Genomic DNA, 22165 nt, shown 5'->3' with positions numbered 1-22165 from the left:
CCTATAACAAGCTGACCAGGGCAGCCTTGGTCTAGGAAGCTGAGGACTTCTGCACTTGCCTGTGAGGGAACAGTGATTAAAGCTTTCCCATTTACAGCTGAAATCCAGGATTAGGAAGTCTGTTTGGGGGCAGGGCAGCCAGATGCTCTGGCCTAACCACATTAGTAATCAAGCTAATGCTTTGATTTCCACCTTTCTTTCAGCTTTGTCTTCTCGATTGGTTCTAAATTCCCAGAAAGGTGAAAAAGCAGCATTATTACTTAGCACCGGAAGCCCCAGCACTCACAGGGATACTGTGCAGTCCTGCACATGAGCAGCTCAAGAGTTCAAGTGAGACCTGCTGCTAGGAGATAAATAAGCTGACAGCGCCCAGCAGCCACACTTTTGAGGACCCCCGTGGCACCGTGTTCCTGCTGAGGCCGGCCACTTTCTCCCCAAAACTACTTGCAGCCAGTGACTGAGCATGGGAAAGCGAGACCCTAGAGCCCAGCTATTCCCGTCCAGTGCAGGACTCCTCTGGACTTCCAGACTGCACTGCAGACTGAGGCACTTCCTAGCTAAGCCTCCTTCTTTTCTTCTCCCCTTTCAGCTGCTCCTGCTCCATCGCCCATTTCTCTCACCTTTATCCTGCACTTCTGCTTCCATCTTGGCATCTTCTTCCCTCAAGACCCAACCCAACACCATCAGTATTATTACACTCTTCATTTCTCAGTGGAGGAGGTGGGGCTCAAGGCAAGAAGGACAAGGCGTAAATATGCCCCCTTTAAAAAATTTGTACTACTCTATCGCTTCTCTGCCTTTGGGCTAATATCCAGTGTAAAAGTTTGTACTACCCTTAGGTTTGAGGTTCACATGAAAAGAACACCTCATCAACATTTTAAAAGAAAATTTGAATGAACTGTATGTTGTACCAGTGTGTAAAAGAGAGACCGTGTCCTTTCTTCATAAAACTGAGTCCATTGGGACCTGCCCATTCAATGCAAAAATGCAAAGGTATGTAGGATCCTAGAAAATGAAAGAGAATGCTAAAGACAGGAACCATTTCCAGCATCCGTTGTTGAAGTCTGAATCTGGAAAGACTCAGAATGTATTTATCAGAAAAACATTTTTCCCAATAAGCCAATAGTTGCAAAGCTGGTCATCACATGCAAATCTTGACCTTCACTTTTACACAATTTTGGAACATGTAACTGGTAAGCACTACTTACATTTTTTTGCTTTGCAGACATGGAAAATACATCACACTGACAAAATGGACTTTTAAAATTTGGGTTTTACCTTAACAAAATAAACTTGAATCTGTTTCTTCATCTTCAAACATATTAGAAAGGGATGAAATAATTTCTCTGTGATATTTTAACCCTTAGGAATATCTGAACATGAGTGTGTTTATACACATAATTTAAAAATTAAATATAATTTTCTTTTCATGGCATAATTTTCTAAAGGAAGGAGGGACAGGACTTACCCTCACTAGAGTCTTTCGAACATTCTGGCTTCTTTGCTTTGCTCTTCTTGTGGGGTGGAGAGAGGCCTTTTGGCTCTAACCCCTCTGGAATCACAAAGATTTAATATTCTCATTTAAATATTTACCAGTAGGGTTCAAAATTATGTTGAAATTTTAAAATGTTTTCTTCTTAGTAAACCTACACACACGCTGAATCTTAATTGCAGATTCATCTGTCATCATGGCTGAGCGAAATTCTGGCAAGGACTTGTGGTTCTCCAATCTACATAGACTTAAACTTAAGGCTTAAGCTAAAACATTTTTGTAGATAGCATTAGTGATTCACACAAATGTAAAATCTTACACATGTGCTTTCATAAATTTAGAAATTCTCCATAAGGGAACCCTGTTAACTTTTTTTTCCTCCAAGAGTGTTTGATTTCAATCTTCATAGATTAGTTGACAATTGTCATGGTGCAATTTCATCTTACTCAGTCCTGAAAGCAGGGCTAGAGGAATGGAGAAAGGAATGGGGCTAGAAATTACCCTGCTTCTATTTAACAAACTGTTTTTTAGTAATCCAGATTCTAAACAACTTCTGTATTTCTCACTTAAATTACTGTGCTTCCTATTTTCCTCAATGCCTCTCTAAGTCTATCCATGGGGGCAAATAAATTAAGTTCTGAAGACAGTGTCAGGAAAATATCTCCGAGTTTATTCATTTGGATATAGCACACTTCATTAGGTGTGAATTTATGTATCTAGCCCTGGTCTTCTTTCTGAGCTCATGACTTATGTCTTCAACAGCCTACAGGGCATCTTGTTTGGGATTTGGGAATGGATATCTGTTTGCCTCTCTAGATCTATTCTCCATCCTTCACCACCCCTGCTGTGCTCTGGGAGGCTGAATTTTCTGGATTGCATCAATGAACTCCTTGGTTCTCCAGCTTCCTATTAGATGTAGCCAATGGGGAGCTCAGGGCATCTACTTTCTAGGCACCTGGTGGTTTTCATGAGCTAGTTGTATCCCTCAATCTAAGGTTACAGACCCTAGAGTTGGCCTTCTCCACGTGGCCCTCTAAGTGTCTTGGCTCCCATAGCCACCTCCTTCCCATTGTCCCTTTGGGGCTGGTACTTAACTATGCCCCACACTTCAGAGCACTAATAATTTCCTTTCCTGCACTCAACTCCCATCAGGCCCTTTCAATTTTTTTGTAAAGGACCTCATCAGGCATTTCAAATTTAAAGTCAGATATAATCATATACTTGCTGTTTATAAGCCTGTTCTTTCCACAGTATTACACATCTCAAGGAATGGTATCACTATCTACCCAGGAATTTAAACCCCAAACTGAGATGTCATTCTCAATATTTTTCTTCATTTACTTTTCCGGTTGAAGCAATCGCAAATCCTATCATAGCCCTCTCTGCTCCATTCTAAAATAGATTTCATATTCATCAACGTGCTCAACATTTGGAATCACCACAGTAGCCCACACCAGCATCTCATAACCCCCTAGCCTTCTAATCTCCCCGCTTCTATTCTTTGTTGTCTACACTCTATCCTCGACACAGCAGCTAGTGTGAGCTTTTGAAACATAAACCAGATCACATTGCTCGCCTGTTTAAAAACCATTGCTTAGAATAAGATCCAAATCCAATTCCAGGCCTGGCACAGCACGTCACTTGGGCCCTGCTTACCACACTAGCCTCACTTCCCACTTGTGTTTGGCTCTAGCTTTGTCAGTTTCCTTTCCCTTTGTGTTCCTCAATCACTGCTAGGCTGGTTCCTGCCTCAGGACCTTTGCACCTGCTGTTCTCACCCCCACTCCTCCAACACACATATTCATAGGTCTGCTCCCTTCTTGCGCTTTGAATCTCAGTTCAAATTCAGCTCCCTACAAGGCCTTCCCTGACTGCTTAATCTAAAGGCTCACAAAGGAAACCTCTCTCAAACGCATCACTTGTATCTGAAATTATCTCGCTCTCTGGTGTATCCCTTTACCGTATGTCTCCTTCCTCATCTCATCCCCAAGAATGTAAATTCCATGAGAAAAGGGCACTTGTCTTTCCTAATCCCTCTCGTATCCCTGGTGCCTAGCAGTGCCTTGAGAATTTCATTTCAAATTCGATTTTATTTTCACTTCCCCAGGCCTTTCTTTAAGGCCAAGATATAATGGGGACCCTGCCTAATTCTCTCTTAGCAGCTGTCGCCTTCATGCCAGGATTCTAAAATTACATTACAGAGCTATGGCGACTCATTTCTCATTTCCCATTTATTAAAAAAGGAACAGAACAAAAAAAAAAACCCACATTTGATAGATGTGCTATTAAAAACTTTGGCATTATAAACTGCAAAGCTTTGGGCACTAGGCTAGGTTTTCTGTGGTTGCAAGTCAGTCACATCTAAGGTTATTACCACAGCCAGGGTGAAAAAATTTGCCAATGACTACATTAGCAACTCCCCCAAACTTCTGTCACCAGGTGCAAGATGGATGTTGACCCTTGGAATGGGTTCAGCAAAAACAGAAATGAGATGCTTGGAGCAGCTCACCGAGTGCAAATACTAGGCTCAAAGGGATTCATACAATGGGCAAAGAGACATTTGCAACCTCACTGGGAGAAAAATCTAACCTTCTATGTCACTGCAATGTGTCGTCTGCAACTGGGAGCAAGAAGAGAGTTTCCAATGCTGGAAATTCAACTCCAAACCAGCATTTCTCCAATCACTTTTTGCATTTTTGTGAGTTACATTTCTAGGTCTTCATTTCCCACCAGAATAGGAATTCCTGGGCAGTGGGTACTATTTAAAAAGACATCCATGTGCTACATTTTGAAATATCTAAGCACCCCCCCCCCAAAGTACTAATATTTTATTTTTGAAAAAGTTGTAGAGCACTCCTTGGGTCACTGGGCATGCATACATGTTGAATATGAACATGAAACATGTTATATGAAACAGTATTGTATCATCTCATGACACCATGGGTAAAGTGTTCTGGGGCATGCAAATGAAAGTCACAGATACATAAGGGCTCTGTGTCCAGGTTTCTACTTGTGGCTTGGGAGGAACAACTTTCCCTCTTGGCCTGGGGGAGTGAAGAAGAGAGTTGCTTCTGCTTGTCTTCAAAAGCACCCCCATGCTTCTCCTTGACAATGTATCATGTTTTTTAGCTTGCCCTATGTCTGGCAGAGGGTAGAAACCTGGAGATTTGCCAGGAGCATGGCTTTGTCCCCTGAGGGACTGAACTGTGCATCCAGCTGTGATGTGGTTGAGTTTCCATAGGTGGTTGATAATTTTCCGTCCCTGCTGACTCAGACTGGGGCTAATTTCAACAGTGCAGTCATGGAAATGAAAGGACATGGGAAGACATTTGCCATTAAGGAATTAAGGATTAAGGAAGATGATTAAAGGACTTACACGGAATTCTTGGCATTTAAGCCAGTCTGCTTCTTCTACCTCCCATGGGAGTAGAACCTCCCCTTTCAGATGACCATGTCTGATACCATCTGAAATGCTCCTGCCTCTACTTACTATAAAAGTCTGGAGACAGGAGCAAGAAAGTAAAGGACATGAACTTTGGGGTCAGGCAAACTCGGATTCAAATTCTGGTTCTGCTATTTAAGCAAGGAACTAATCCCTTTTAAGCCTCAATAATAACGGTTCCTGCCTTGTAGAATTGCTGTGTGTATTAAATGAGTTCATGCATGTCACGTTATTGGCACAAAGTACATACCCAATTAAACTCTGGCTCAGCAGAGCTGTGCTGTGGCTGACTTGAGCCAGCTCACACCAGCTAATTGTACCATCTCTCCCCAGCTCTCCTATTCATTGACCTCATGCTTTGGAAGCTTGAAAAAGATCATGTATTTGTGTTTATACCATAGAAATCTGCAAACTCTTCACACTGGGGCTGTCCTTACCCAGAGAGTTCATTTACAAGCACCCCAGTGGGTTTAGGTATTCAAGTTGTTATTCACTATCATTCACTAGCATGTCTTGGCCAGTTGATTCACTCAAGTAGCCCTTCATTAGTGTCAGTTGCATTTGTAAAAATCCCTCCAGCTTTTCTATTTGAATGAGAAGGAGAATTGATGCAGGGCAGGGGAAAGACAGCAGTTAAAGGCCTTGGGAGACTGGTTCAGACTCATCTTCGAGACTGACATGCTTAAGTGTGAGATCTGAGTGAAGCAATCATGCACACCAATGTCTGGTGAGGCCAGCTGGAACCATTCAGCACAAAAATCCTCCATGATTTCAGCACTCAGGTATCAGGAAATTGGGAGTAGCTCCCAAGCCCATTCTGCCCGAGTGGCTTAGCATCCTTGGGCCATTGAATATGACTTGAACAGCTGCATGTAGCTGCTGGAGACCAAACTCCCAGGAAACCTGGTGGAACTAAAATCAGAAATGATGATCCAATTAATGCCACCAAACCTCAAACACTGACTCCAAACTTGTGGACTCTCCATTAGCATTAATAACGATTTCCTTAAAATCATTCAGTGGTTTGGATAGCTATCTAAATCTCATTGAGAAGCCAACTCTCTCTGTTTAGAAATGTGTACTTATAGCACTTAGGCAAATGATCCATGGCAAGACAAGGCCCTTATACTGGGTGCTTGAAAGGGCAGTATCCCTTGTAGCTAAAAGATACTCCAAGGACATTTCATGTGAGCAAGATAAATGAGAACGGCAAGATTAAATTCATGAAAGTTAATTCAAGACAGAGTGATAATTTAAAGTCTTTTTTAAACATATGGCTCTTTTTTACAATAAGACATTCTACATGGGTATAGGAATTGAAATTTTAATTTAAATTTTACCTTGAGCTCTATGTTTTATAAAAGGCAAGCCAAGTCCTTGTCTTAGGTCATATTCTCTCAGAAGCAAACATAGAAGGGTTTGAGTTTTAAGCAGTTAATTTGAGAGATGATTTTAGCAAGTGTCACAAGAGGAATATGGAAGAAAGACAGGAAAAGGAAAGCAGACACTGGGTGTGTTCATGAGTACATTCCACTGTGGGCAACCAAGACTCAGTTCTACTGGGGACCTCTGAACAATATTGTCCAATACTGTAGCCACTAGCCACATATGGCCAACAAGTAGTTGAAATGTGGCTAGTTTGAATTCAGATGTGTATGTAAAACACATACCAATTTCAAAGTCTTAGTATGAAAAAAAAGAATGTAAAATATCTGACTATTTTTATATTGATTATACATTGAAATGATAATATTTTGGATTATTGTGTTATACAAAATATTGTTAAAGTTAGTTTTACGTTCTTCCTTTCACTTTGTTCAAAATTATACATGAGGCTCACATTTGAGGCTCACATTATGTTTCTACTAGACAGCATTGGAACAGAACATGCGTCAGATGTGGGTATTAATCAACCAACTCTTATCTATTATTGGTTGAGGGCTGCTCCAGAGAAATTAACTCTCTTGTGCTTTGAGTTTGCTGCCAGGACGAGAGCAAAGCACTCAGCAGACAGTCATAAGGACTTTCCTTGGAAAGCTGTTGGTGCTGTAAAATAAAGCAAGCACCAAGGAGGCATAAGTAGGGCACCAACAGCCACTGCTACAGTTCCTCTTCTACCTCCTTTATTTCTACTCCTGACTTTCAGATTCTGCTTCTACTTCTCATACCTTCTGAATCCATTGCATTTGGAAGTCCAAGGGAACTTTAGGAATCAGACATATTTGGACTGGAGAAGAGTAGATAGAAGCTATAATCCTTGTTCCAATGAAATTTTATGAAGAAAAGAAACTGGTGTTATTTCCTCTTGAAGATATTGGGCAGTCCGGGGAGGGAGAGAGATATAACTTAACATAGAGAAGGACCACCCCAATCAAACCTCATGTAGTGAGATCAAATGCATCAGAATTTAAAGAGCTCCCTGATGATGGAGCTGCCCAGACTGAGCCTGTCAGTGATTTGTAGGGAATTCTGGCATCAAATGAGAAGTAACACAAAATTAGGGCCTCTGAGATACCTCTTTCACAGTCAGAACACTGTGACTGCCAAAATGAGGAACAAGGAGCTTTTAATCATAGAATTAAGCTCTATATCCTTCGTTAGAATGAGAAAGAAAAAAGCAATAATTTACTGAATCTTTACTATGGTCCAAGCACTGTATGAAACTTTAGGTATGTTATCTGATTTAATCCCCCAAACAAAACTATACGGTAAGAATTATTGCCCCCAGAATTGTAAACTGAGGCTTATAGAAAATGACACTTGCCTAAGGTCAATAATTGATAGAGCTAGAACTGAATTCAGGTCTATTGATTCATGCATTCATTATCAAAGACACATTGAATGGCTACCTTAGGCTATAACCTGTGCATTTAATCACTAGATTTTCCTCATAACAAATGGGCTTTGTTGAGGGGTTGGCATGCATCTTAATTCTGATAATCAGAACAAAATATAATATGTGGAAAGTGTATTTTCCAAAGATGGCCACAGCAATATTTTAGGTCTTACATGCTCTATAGAACCACTCCCCACAAGAGATTGAGTCCATTTTCATTTCCTCTTGAATTTTGGCAGGCTCATGACTATTCCAAAGAATTAGAATTACATGGAGTGATGCAATGGAATGTCTAAGCCTGAGAATACAGTGTCTCCCTTTTTCCAGGAGAAACTCATTTTGGAAGCTGGCTGCCATGCTTTGAGGAAGCCCAGGCCACATAAAGTGGTCATGAACAAGTGTTTTAGGAAGTTGTCCCAGCTAATATTTTAGCTGACAGTTGAGATCAATCACTAGCCAGACAAGTGAGTGAACCTTCAGATGGTCCCAGCTCCCAGCTGTTGAATCTTCCTGCTGAGCCCTACACCTTGTGAACAGAATGATTAAGTTATCTCTGCTGTGCTCATGAGCATAAGAAGTGGTTGTTTTCAGCTTACTCTAAGTTTTGGGGGCGATTTGTTATATAACTCTATTAAGTACAACATCATGTTCCATTTTTACCTTGGCTGTCAGGAAACTCAAGGTCAAATTTATTCCTTAAATACAGTAACTGCATTAACCTTAAGTGTTAGCACAACTACTTTTTAATTTTATAACACTGAGCATATATTTCTATTTTATTAATCTTATTTTGTCTTTCTTTGAAAAAATATGAAGTGTACATAAACAACAAAATGACCCCTACTTACCCCCTAATAATAAAAGAATGAATTTAATACCTGAATCTTCTTTCATTTCGACATCCTCTTCTTCTTCATTATTATCGTCTGTTAAAAAATAGGAAAAAATAAAGAAATATTCATATGAAAGTGGGAAACACAAGAATGTTCTAGATGGATTAATTAAAACTTTCAAAGAAAAGGATAACAGATCAGTAGAAAAGAGACTGTTAAAGCATGCATTTCTCTTGTCTTATTATCATGCTGAGTTAAGAAGACAGTATACACATTAATGCACAATTTAAAACCTAGAGTTTACATTTCCTTTTTAAAATTGTTATATTTATAACAAACTATATATGCAATCATTTGTTTTACTTATACAAATTATATATGGTCACTTCAGTCATTTCAATTGCTCACAATTAAAAATCACAGACTTTAAATGCCACATACTCTACCTTTGTTAAAGGTCTGCATGCTCACTTCAAGTATCTGAGAAGTATGGACATCATTATTTGGTCATAGACCGACATGTGTCAAATCCCTGCACTGCACTATGAAAAGTGCTGCTTTGCTGCATTTGGAAATCCCAACCTTCACTCATGTGCTTTCAAGTGTCCCACCAGTTGCACCATTCCTATTTAGCTCCCCTTATCTCCCAATATAACCCCTTTTAACTGGAAAAGGTCATGTGATTCCTCTGCACTACAGATGACATGCTTGCTCTTTTGAACTTCTGAAACACTGTCATCTCTCTCCTTATGCTCCCTACCTCCAGTGGCATGTTCTGAATATCTGTGTCCCCAATAATTCATATGCTTAATCTTAACCTCCAAGGTGATGGTGGTTAGAAGGTGAGGCCTTTGGAAGGTGATTAGATCATAAGGAAAGAACCTTTGTGGATGGGATTAATGTCTTTATAAAAGAGACCTAAGAGAGACCTCTCACCCCTCCCTCCATGTGCGGACACAGGGAGAAGACGCCTCTCTATGGGGAAGAGGGTCCTCACCAGACACCGAATCTGCCAGCACCTTGATCTTGGACTTCCAGCCTCCAGAACTGTCAAAAATAAATTTCTGTTGTTTATAAGCCACTGAGTCTATGATATTTTGTTACAGCAGCCCAAATGGACTAAAATATCAGCTAGCGCCAAATCTTCTCCTGTTTCTATGTTTGGTCCTCTCTCCTCACATTATTGCAGTACAAATTCAGACTCCCAGTGCCATTTGCCTTAGCTATTTTAGCAGTTTCCTAACTGCTCCTCTCTTTTTCCCTCTCCTGGATCTCACTCCTTTTACACGTGACTGCCAAATCAATCTTAAAATACAGCTCTGATCTGGTTCACAACGGTTCAGTGACTGCCCTCTGCCTAATGAGAAAAGTCTAGACTCTTCCTGTAACGCTCAAGGCCAATGATACCTGGTTCCAAACACTTTTCTCAGTTTCACCTCCTCTGTTACACGCATGCTACCACCTACATAGATGGCAACACTTAACTCTTCTCTGTTCTCTCAAGGTCCCCCTCAGCTTCCTCTACCTGCCTTGATCCTGCTAGCAATGCCCTTCTCCCTCTCTATTCACCTTCATCCTTCAAGCGCAAGCTTAGGTGCCACAGCGTCTGATTTCCCCAAGTTTGAATGAATCATGTGCTCTTTGATGTACCTTATTTTTACTGCCTTCTTGGTATGGACTTTAAATACACATGGGCTTAGGTTTGCATCCTGGCTCCTCCACCCATCCATCCCCTGGGCATGTGGTCTTGCAGAAGTTACCTGAATCTTCCTGAGCTTCAGTTTCATCAGCTATGTAGTGGGATAATAATAATTATACCTACTACATAGAGCTTTCCTAAGGATTAAATGAGATCATGCCATGTAAAGTACTAGGACAATTACTGAAACATTGTTAAGTGCTAAATGTTATCTGTTATTATAATAAAATCACACAGTCTACATGTTAATTTATCTCTCTTTCAAATATCCATCTCCAGATAATAAATTCTGCAAAGATGGAGACCAGGTCTTGTGTTCCTGTATATTCCCTGGCACTTAATGCCATTCATTTTATATACCATAATCAATAAAGAAATGTCCACTGAATTAAATTTATATTATTTTCTATGTGTTTTATACATATTAGCTATATCATCCTTTGTAAATAATGGGAAGTCAGTGAAGATTTGCAACTTGCTCCGACATATGTGCTTTGTAATTTAGTCATCCCAGCCAAATTTACTTGGTATGGCCCTCTTCTAAGAATTGATTATCAATGATGATTAGAGATTTATTAGTCAGTGGAAAGAGAAAATGCTTTTCATTTGAGGTTTTAGAAAGGCAATTCTTGATAACTATAGTTAACTTTTAAAGAAGTAATTTTTTTTTACCATGGAAATATTTTAGAAACATTGGTGATTTTCTACATAATTTTAAAAATTCATTCTATGAATGCAGTTTTGGAAGGAAGAATACCAGTTTCTTAGAAATACAGTTTTCTAACCAAATGATTACCAAAATGTTACAAAGTAAACTTCGTAGATTCCTCCCTGAACTTAATATCTTTAAATATAATTTTATTTTACAGAGCCATCTAAAATCTGTACGACCACAGACTCTTCAGAATCTGAGAGAGAGAGATAAAAAAGAGTCTCTACAGTTTCTGGGGGAAAATAAAGGAAGAGTCAAAGATCCCTTTGCTTGTCACTTAAGTTTCCATTATTCACCTGGCAAACACTCATTGGTTAGCCTCTTGTGTATAAGGCTTTATGTTTGGGGCTGTAGAAAACTCCAAGATGAATAGAAACTTAAGCATTTTTTTAAAAAATAATCTTATCAGTAGTAAATGAACTAAGACATGCAAATACATTCCAACATATGGTAGTCAGTGCTACTAAAAAGGTGCCAGAGGAAGGATTGATGCTTCTAGTTAAGCTACTTGGAAGTCTTCCTGTACGTAGAACATGACATTGAAGCGAATATTTGAACTATACAGACTGTCCCGATAACGTCATCCCAGAATGACTCCCGTGTGTGGAAGGATCAGGCTTGGGGTTATTATTCATTCATTCGCTTCACTCATGCACTGATTTAGTCATACAGTGGTTAAGTGTCTGTTCAGAGTCTGGACTCAGACTGGGTCAGTTTACTTCCAGGACAAAAAACATGTAACTATGCAAATCTTGGGTAAGAAGAATACCAGAATACCCCGAAATATAAGGGACCTTCCCCTCACTACCATCTCTCAATCCCTTGTCTCTCCCAAAGCACAGGGTGAAGATTTTCTCCACAGTTTCCTTATCTATCTACAAACAGTAGCCCCAAAAAAGGAACACAATTGCCTTCCATCCTCTCCCTGAAATTTCATTATCTATTGCAGAAAAGAAAGCTGAGAATGTAACCACATCTGGACAGATGTTTTTTACAAGATAATGCCTGCCTCTTGGGCTCATTCAAATTCCAAAGAGAATAATTTACAAGTTAATTTCTGTCTCCTGGGTCCATTCATTCTCCCTAATAATCATTTATTGCTCTTCAAAAAATTGTCTACTTTCCCCATCTATCCACTCCCCTATGAAGAAGAATATATAAGCTTCTGTGCCCAATTTAGCTAGTGGATAATCATTCTCATGTGATTTCCCCATGCTTGTGCATGTTAAAATAATTTTGTATGCCTTTTCTGCTATTAACCTGCCTTTTGTCAGTTTATTTTTAGTGAACTTTCAGAGGGCAAAGGGGACGTTATCTTTTGGCCCCAAAATAACATAAAAACCTATATGTCAGTTTCTTCATCTGAAAAATAGGGATAATAAAATTATCAACTTCTTAGGGTTAGGATTATATGTCAAGTGCTCACATAGAATGAGCATTCAGTAAATACTGATTACTGCTATTATTGAGACCACCTTTGCAAAAACTGTGACGAGAGAAATCTGACATAGAAAAAGTATGACAATGAAAGAAATCTAACACAGCAGACTCCATCTTGCTTCTACCCTCACAAGCTGTTCTTGTTCGTTTCTGGGTATAGCCCAAGCTAACTTTGGAAGGAATTTAGTATATAGTTTAACCTAAAAGCAAGAATGATAATAACCCTTCTCAAAACTATCCCTTCCTTGTTTGGGGACTGAAGCTGCCTTTGTAAAACTAATGAAAGACCCCAAGGTCACGATTATGAGAGAAGCCTGAATTCTACTAAGATGTAGGCAGAGTTAAACAATAACCAGCCATTGTTCCAGAGGTTCCCAAGATATGTAACCTCTACAATTGCTCTAATAGATAACATCACTATTCTAGAACCTAAGGTTGGCCTTTTGAGATGTTTTTCAGATTTTTGCATTCTGGCAACTGACTGACTCCACCGGGACCTTTGACTCGTGACTCAACTGGTCCTGAGGACCCTATCCAGAGGCTCAGTGCATGAGGACAGTTTTCTACACTCCTATGATTTCATTCCCAACCAATCAGCGGCACCCATTCCCTAGACCCCTGCCTGTTACATTGTCCAAAAAACTCCTAGCCTCCAAGCTTTTGGGAGACTGATTTGAGTAATAAACTTCTGTCCTCTGCTTGGCTAGCCCTGCTTTAATTAAACTCTTTCTCTACTGCAATACTGCTGTCTCACTAAATTAGTTTTATCTGTGCAGTGGGCAAGAAGAACCCACTGAGTGATTACCTTATGATGTCATTCTTATAACTATTTTTGCTAGGTAAATAACCATCTCTTGAGCTCTACCTTGTGCAGCCATTATGAAGATACAGGCCAACAATCTTTTCCCTCAAGGAGCTCACAAAGTGGATGATATAGAAAAGCAAAACTACAGAAGAAGGTAACAGATTATCTGATGTAGTTACACGGAAGTTGTATTGGGAAATATACAAGAGCCAGCTAAGTCAGAGGGAAGTTCTATGAAGGCACTCCAGAAGAGGCTAGGCTTCAGCTGAGTCTTAAAGGGTGAGTTAAAGTTATGTAGCGAAAAAGAAAGGCTACAGTAGATGCCCAGATGTGGATGCACTGCCTATACCTCCTTGTTCCTTGACAACTCAGTGCGTGGCAGCCTGCCTTTGAGCCACCAGCTCTTGGGTCTCTTTGCCTGGGGACTCTCTCTGCTTGCTGAATCCCATTCAAGTAATACCAGAGAATTAACACCCTTTAGGGTTGAGCCTTTCTCAAATGATGGACAATTTGCATATAAGAACCCCAGCTCCCTTGCCTTCCAAGTGGCCTAATTCAAAGCATGTTCCTTGCTTTCCAAGTGGCCTAATTCAAAGCATGTTCTGTACTATCTCCCTGAGTCTCCCCAGTCCTACTGGGTTTGAGCCCCAGTTGTCCCATCGTAACTGGCTTACGACTTCACCTCATTGCCTTCTGCTCTTGCTTGTCTCACTTCCCCACTTCCCTACTGGTGTTTCCTGGGATCATCTTCCCGCCACACCCCCACTACCCCAAAATACTTCTACTTCAGTCCTTGTTTCAGGATCAGCTTCTTGGGGAACTCAAAGACAAGGTAATCACACTCGAGCAGAGGGAAAAACATTTGTGAAAACATGTGGATGTGAACCATCAAGATGTTTTTAAGGAGATAAAACTAGCTATGAATGACCAAAGGAAGAGTTATCTGAGAAATTGCAATTAACCCGGTCTGTTCTGGCTAGATAATACAGGCCTTCCATACCAGGAGTGACAATTAATTTTATGTGTCAAAGTGACTGGTCCAGAGTGCTCAAACATTTGGTCAAACATTATTCTGAGTGTGTCTGTGAGTGTTTCTGAATGAGATTAAAATTTGAATGGGTACTGAGCAGATTGCCCTCCCTGATGTGAGTGAGCCTCATCCAATCAGTTGAAGGTCTGACTGGAACACAAAGGCTGACCCCTGGAGAGTAAGAGGGAACTCCTCCTGCCTCATTGCCTTTCTAGTAGTTGGACATTGAGGGTTTTTTTTCCTGCCTTCAGATTCAAACTGAAACATTAATTCTTCTTGTGTTGAAGCCTGCCAGCATTCAGACTACAACCACATGGTTGGTTTCACTGGTTCTCAGATCTTTGGACTCAGACTGAAACTATGCCATGAGCCCTCCTGGGTCTCACACTTGCCAACTGCAGATCTTGGGATTTATCCACCATCATAATCATATGGGTCATTCGCTATGATAAACCTCTTTCCATGTATTTTAATATATGTTCATTTTCTCTGCAAAAACCTGACAAATATACAAGGTTGAAGCATTCAAACTTTAGAGTACAGAGTGATTAAACAACTTTAAGCAGAGGAGTGACACACCATCTTTTGAAAGATAACATTTAATGAGAGAAATTTACTGAAAATTATAAAGCACATGCCTTAATATTTTGGAATTATTTGTATTAAAATCAAGCATAGAGTCCTTTTGCTCTACAAAGCACCTAATGTGCCATTACATTTTTTTTTTTTTTTTTTTTTTTTTTGAGACGGAGTCTTGCTCTGTCCCCCGGGCTGGAGTGCAGTGGCGCGCTCTCGGCTCACTGCAAGCTCCGCCTCCCGGGCTTACACCATTCTCCTGCCTCAGCCTCCCGAGTAGCTGGGACCACAGGCGCCCGCCACCTCGCCCGGCTAGTTTTTTTTTATTTTTTAGTAGAGACGGGGTTTCACCGTGTTCGCCAGGATGGTCTCGATCTCCTGACCTCGTGATCCGCCCGTCTCGGCCTCCCAAAGTGCTGGGATTACAGGCTTGAGCCACCGCGCCCGGCCGTGCCATTACATATTAATGAAATCCACTTTAGTTCAACATTATTCTCTATAATGTGCTTGCTTGAGTCATATTTGTGCAACAAATTGCTAGCAAGAACTTGTCTAACAAAACCGGAACAACAACAACAAAAAATTTTAAAAAGATGATAGCCTATGGAAGTAGGGAGTCATGCCACTCAAAGTTTGAAAGTAGTTAGGAGACTGATGAAGCATGGGCACAGAGTTGCAGCCCTTTTAAACAGTTCTCCAAGCATCACACTTCTTTGTTAGAGGACAAAAATGAAATAAAAGGTTTCTACCAAAGTGATAGGAATACTATTTCAAAATAGAGAGCATTCCATCCGAAGGCATTGTTCTGTGTGTTCAGGAATGCCAGTTCCAGAAAATCCCCTTTCCTTCCCAGGCACACACCATACAGAGGCTAACGCTCCATTTCATCTTACGGGACCTCTTTGATGTTAATTTCATAACAGGTGCTGTTTTTATTCACTGCATCACCCTGTGTCAGATTACCCTGTTGCATTCTACACAAACACATGGATATGACCGAAGTTTTTATTTTGATCACAATATATATGTGAAAACCAACTAGTTTCTCATGAATAACCAGTTTTGGGTAAAAACTAGCTTTATATACTTCAGAATCCCCTTCATAAGGAAATGTCTAACCTACTTTGAGCTCTATAACACTGATTTCACTTTCTTTTATTGGAGACAGAGTTAATGTGAATGATTTCTGTCTTAATCATTATACCTGTCTTCCAAGCAGGTAACTGTCATTTCCCAACAGCAAATAGTCCACACTTCTTTGGAAAATGAAGTATGCTATGGGTTTTGGAATGACTTCAGGTTTGTCTTACTCCATTACCTAGAGTCACCGTAATTAATACAGTCTTTTGGGGAAGTGAAATAAACAAAAACAAGCAAAGAAAATGCCATAGAACGTTATTTAAGGTAGTTGTCAAAGTGTACTCTCTGGACCAGCAGCACCACTATCATCTGGACACTTGTTAGAAATGCAAATTCTCAGGTCCCACTCAAGATCTACTGCATCCAAAGCTCCGGGGAAAGGACCCTCCTGGTGATACTCATGCACATTGAAGTTTGAGAGCCACTCATCCAAAGCACCAGTATTGGTGAGTTGAAGAAGAATCTTTCAAAAAAGTAGGTGTCCATTTTTTTTTTTTTTGATATCTCAACTGAACTAACTTGTGATGTCTCACTAACACTAATGTGGTAAGAGGTGCCCAAGCCACATGGTTGCTGGGTTTGAGGAACAGTTATGCTTTTCATAAGATATTGTATGCTTTCTTATGTGCTTGAAGTCACTCAGCTACTATGCAGCTGAGTGGCAAGATTATCATGGTCCATGGCCAGGATTCCTAGATTGACTAGGAGACGTGAGCAAGAATGGGGACTAGACTCAAGGAGGTCTGCGCGTGGCATGAGAAAAGGAGGGTGTTATGAAGGGGAATGTTACCCTTATGAGCTATTAAGGCATCCTCTCCACTCCCAAGGGAAAAAAATGGACAGACACCTGAAATAGATCATAAAATTCCCTTGTCAAATTTTCAGGAACATTCATACATATGGGCAGGTCTGTCAAGGAGAACAATTACGATAATCCTGCTGTGGTTTTATTTCACATGTTTCTAAGTTCTCTCCCTTAGAGCTTAATTTCTTACCACAGGCTTCTTGTGCACTCTTCATCTTTTTAATATTTCATTACCAAAAGCTTCTAGGAACAATTTGGATTTGCAGAGAAAAGAAATATCATTAGCAAAAATAAAGCTTTGTTTTGGGCTTCCATGTAGTAGGGAAGAGGTCATTATCCTCATGGCTTCTTGTAGGATTTGACAAAGCAGAAACTTCAGGCAAAGAATGACTGATAAGGGAGAGTCCTCCCTGAGTAGGACTCCTGCCATTAAGTTGAATACTTGGACTCACTGAATCTAACAAATTGCTAAATCTGCTTTCTGAAGGTGATTGATAAAGCCAGGAGAAATTTTTAAAAAAAAGGAAATTTTTTTTTCCTTCAACTGATCCTTGGCCAAAATGAGCACTCAAATCTAATTACTTTATAAATCAAACAATAAATAAAAGGCACTGGTTAGAAAACTGCCGGGTGGTGCTGCTTCTGGCTTGCCCAACTGGGCACATGATAGCATCAGTCATTGAGATATGGGATTTAGGAAGAGGAGGATTGAGGAGTGGAGAAACAGATTCTGAATATAATTTTGGATGTGTTCAATTGAAGACACCTGAGAGACTCCCAGCTGGAGACGGACACGTGCAAGCAAGTATACCAGAGAGGGCCGGGCCGGACACAGATGACGGTCAGGAAGACAAGATGGCAGAGCAGTCGCCAGGATAAAGAGTGCCCAGTCCAAGGCGAGAAGGGCTCTAAAGGGTCATGTGGAGTCATGTGATCAAATATGCAATGGTTTCAGTTCCCACGCTCAAGCCATCAAAAAGGTTCTAATAACCTCAACAAGGATGGTTGCAGTAGGAAGGTAGAGATAGTCACATGATTGCTGTGGATTATGGAATGACCAGCAAGTGAAGGAGACAGACAACTCTTTGAAAGACATATGGCTGACAATAAAAGTCAGGTCCATACATAAAGTGGAATATAGTTTATAGAAATTTTAGTTTCCCCATTGTTTATTTTTGTCTTTATTCTTATTTCTGTGCCTTCTTAAGAATTATTTTATTTATATATTATTCCTCAAAGACTTTTTCCCCCCTGCATTTGCCTCAGTGTTTTCAACTAAAGAACCAAAACCAGTCTACCCAGAATGTTTGACAGGTCTTTCAAAAGCACCCTGCAGGGATCTCTATAAAAATGACTACAACATCCTCCCTCCCTTCTCCAACTAGCATTTAGTTGTGTCTGTTTTACCAGAACTTCCTAATGAGATCAAACTCTGCTTAGTCAAGGCTCATGTTCCCAGGTCTTCATTTGTTCTGCTGTTTATCAGCATTTGCTACACTCACTGCACACTCCCCTCCGTTGGAAGGGACAGATTGCTTTCTGTCTATGCCGGCTGCTTGTTCCTGCATTCAGGTTGCTTGGTTACAGCAACACTTCACTGGATTTTCATTGAAGACAAAATGTGTTTGTAGCTTTTGAGGCCCATCAAGTGGAAATGGTTAGCACCTATTTCCTAAGAAGGCGGTTAACCCATTTATGTTACTTTATAGAGAGCATGTCTTGTAGAATTCTAAACATCAATGTGATCTGCACATTAAAAGTACACAAATGGCCATGTACTTGTAAACATTCATAATTAAAGAAAATACTGAATTCTTTTACTCTAGTTGTTCTCTACATTGAATGTATCATTTGGGGGAAAATGTACAATTCAGACTGGGTAAGAAGTTTTTCTTGTGTTTCTTTTACTTATTCATAGATGGTATTCATATATTAGTTTTCTATTACCTTTGTAACATATTTCTACTAACAACACAAACTTATTATCTTACAATTCTGAAGGTTGGAAGTCCCACATGGGTTGAACTAGACTAAAATCAACATATCATCTAGGCTGCTTTCCTCTCTGGGGGTTCCAGGAAAGAATCTGTTTCCTAGCTTTTCCAGCTTCTAGAGATGCCCACGTTCCTTAGCTCATGGCCCTCTTCCTCCATCTTCAAAGCCAGCAATGGTGCATCTCTCTGAACATTCTTCCATAGTCACAGCTCCTTCTGGCTTCCCTCTTCTGCTTTCCTCTTTCAATTTTAAGAACTCTCATGATGACTTTGACCCCAATCTTATAATCAATCCAAAATAACATTCCTATTTTGTGGTCTGCTAACTGCAACCCTAACTCCACCAGCAATCTTATTTTTCCCTTTGCAATGCCACCTAACATATTCACAGGGTCTGGGGTTTAGACTGTAGACATCTTTGTGGGGGACATTTTTCTGCCTGCTACATTTGGTAAATCAGGAAGCAGATTGCTTTGTATAAAAAGTGTCTGAAACATATTTAAAAATGCTCATCATCGCTGGTCATCAGAGAAATGCAAATCAAAACCACAATGAGATACCATCTCATGCCAGTTAGAATGGCGATCATTAAAATGTCAGGAAACAACAGATGCTGGAGAAGATGTGGAGAAATAGGAACGCTTTTACACTGTTAGTGGGAGTATAAATTAGTTCAACCAATGTGGAAGGCAGTGTGGCGATTCGTCAAGGATCTAGAACTAGAAATACCATTTGACCCAGTGATCCCGTTACTGGGTATATACCCAGAGAATTATAAATCATGCTACTATAAAGACATATGCACACGCATGTTTATTGCAGCACTATTCACAATAGCAAAGACTTGGAACCAACCCAAATGTCCATCAACGACAGACTGGATTAAGAAAATGTGGCACATATACACCATGGAATACTATGCAGCCATAAAAAAGGATGAGTTCATGTCCTTTGCAGTGACATGGATGAAGCTGAAAACCATCATTCTCAGCAAAATATCACAAGGACAGAAAACCAAACACTGCATGTTCTCACTCATAAGTGGGAGTTGAGCAAGGAGAACACATGGACACAGGGAGGGGAACATCACACACCAGGGCCTGTTGGGCGGTGGGGGTCTAGGGGAGGGATAGCATTAGGAGAAATACCTAAGGTAAATGATGAGTGCAGCAAGCCAACATGGCACATGTATACCTATGTAACAAACCTGCACATTGTGCACATGTACCCTAGAACTTAAAAGTGTAATAAATAAATAAATAAATGTCTGAAGAGGAGAACTAAAAACAATCTAATTAGAAATAAAATGTTTTTCTGTGAGGTGAAGTCCATAGGCCTAAAATCAAGGTCATTTTTGAGTTTTTGGTTTAACCCCATTCTTTCATTAAAAAGGATTTCTTCTTTTCTTTCTATTTTTAAACCTTCAGATTTTTCATCCTTTCATTTTCCCTTTTCTCCTTCCTTCCTTCTTTCTTTTTTATATATTTTAAAATCCTGTCTTTCTACCTTTTCTCACTGTTTTGGTTATAAAAGAATATCACAAAAACAAATGAGAAACTTGGAAACCACTTGCAACATACATTTGAAAGATTAGTAACCTTAATATACAAAGAGTTCTTATAAATCAATAAGAAAAAGATGAAATAAAAATGTACAAGGGTTAAGATCAGCAATTTTGTATAAGAAATTTAGATAAATAACTGGAAAAATGTTAAACTATATTAGTAATAAGATAAATGAATGTTGTTACACATTAATCACCTTTTTTTCATGTATAAAAGTGCTAACATCAAAAGAGTATGATGTAACCAACCCACTGAGAAGGGTAGGAAAAAAATAAACTCTCATATACCACTCATGGGAATGTAAACTCAGGTTGCTTAATGCTAGGCTCGGGCATTTATATTTCTGTCCCTGTGAATGGTAATCCCTGTAAGTTGGATATAGTACATGACACTCAACTGTAGTGCTGCAAACATAGTGAACAATTTGACAATTCCTAGCAGAAGTGTCTTGGTTTTGCACATATTTTGAAAAAGTGATCCCACTTTTAGAAAAGTATTTTAAAAAATGAGAATGATGCCAATATTTAACTACAAAGATGATTTTTAAAAATTATTATTTATAAGAAAATAGAGAAATAATTTACAGAAATAATTCCTAAGTTCTATAGTATGGTTTTGAGTAAACTTTGGGTGTATTAAAATTAAGTTATGGAAGAAGTCATAATGATGTGAAAAATATGTTCATGATTTATGTTAAATGATATACAGTAAGTTATAAGACTAATTTCTCGCTATTTGCATTTTCCGTTTCTAAAGATCAGAAGGATAAGCAACAATTTGTAATTCATCTCCAGATTACAGGACAGAAAATAGTTTGTATTTTTTTCTTTTTGCTTATCTGTTTTTCACTATAAACCTGTCTTATTTTGGTGATAAGAAGTTTTACATATTTTTCAAAGATGATCACAAAAGTTGAACTACTTACTTTTAAAATTGTAACAAGAAATAAACATGGATATTTAAAAATGTATGATGCTTGGTGTACATATCTAGTGGATTTTCATTTATATTACTACTCCTTATATTTGGAATTGGTACATTAGTATGTTTGCACATGACAAAACTGAAGCAGAAAAAGGTTAAACAACATGCACAAAGCCATACAGGGTTATGGTGGCTGTGACAAGATTAGAGACCATTTCTTACAATAACAAATCTAGCACTTCCTCCCCTTTACCATAGATGCTTTTGTCTCTGTTGACCTCATTGTTAGACAATTGCTACCTTTCTCAGAAATTCACCACCCCTCTCTTTAAGCTTCTATCTTCCAATCATTATTCTGACATAGCAAGAGGAAAAAAGACCTTCACAGCTCATGACACCATGTGCTTCATTATTATTCTTGGAAAACTGATGACCAGAGAGGAGAAGAGAAGAGGAAGGAAAGAGGACATGTGGATATACCATATGATTGGAGGAACTCTAGCTTTTCAGGAGCTCTAGTCCTACTAATGCAAATGGATAATATGTGGCTTTTTTAGCAGACAAGTAGCTTCAAACAATTGTCCATGTTTTCAGGATTGCTAAGGGAAGAAGCATTACACAGTGGAAAGGATTTGAGCTCAGACATACCCAACTATGTGACTTTGGCCAATTTACTGACTTTTCTTTAGCCTTTGTTCACTACTATCTCAATAAAAGGAGACGATGAATCCATGGCATGGGTGTTGTTGAAAGGACAATCTCTTAAGTCATAAACTGAGTCAATCCTTCTTAAATATGGAATCTATCCTATTTCACATTCAAGGACTTACTCTTAGGCCCAATCACATAATACATTGGCAAAAGTGTCAAAA

General features: G+C 39.4%; 1 protein-coding gene and 1 long non-coding RNA gene across 7 annotated transcripts in view; one reads left to right on the top strand and one right to left on the bottom strand.

The window, feature by feature from the left end:
- LOC112632937 overlaps positions 1-2150 on the top strand; it is a 29939-nt gene extending 27789 nt beyond the window's left edge. The window contains exon 2 of the long non-coding RNA XR_003121461.1: positions 204-2150. This is a non-coding gene — a long non-coding RNA (uncharacterized LOC112632937). The remainder of the gene's footprint in view (positions 1-203) is intronic.
- Positions 1-22165, bottom strand: part of MACROD2 (MACRO domain containing 2) — a 2143045-nt gene that overhangs the window by 154736 nt on the left and 1966144 nt on the right. For 5 of the 6 annotated variants that reach the window (XM_025399153.1, XM_025399154.1, XM_025399155.1 and 2 more), the window contains one exon: positions 8649-8696. In XM_025399153.1, coding sequence (XP_025254938.1) covers positions 8649-8696 — 48 coding nt within the window. Of the gene's footprint in view, positions 1-1468; positions 1553-8648; positions 8697-22165 lie in introns of all 6 variants that reach the window. The other variant, XM_025399151.1, reaches the window with a different exon arrangement.

The sequence above is a fragment of the Theropithecus gelada genome, chromosome 10 (assembly GCF_003255815.1).
Source record: "Theropithecus gelada isolate Dixy chromosome 10, Tgel_1.0, whole genome shotgun sequence".
Taxonomy (NCBI): domain Eukaryota; kingdom Metazoa; phylum Chordata; class Mammalia; order Primates; family Cercopithecidae; genus Theropithecus; species Theropithecus gelada.
This window is presented reverse-complemented; position numbering and strand designations above follow the sequence as displayed.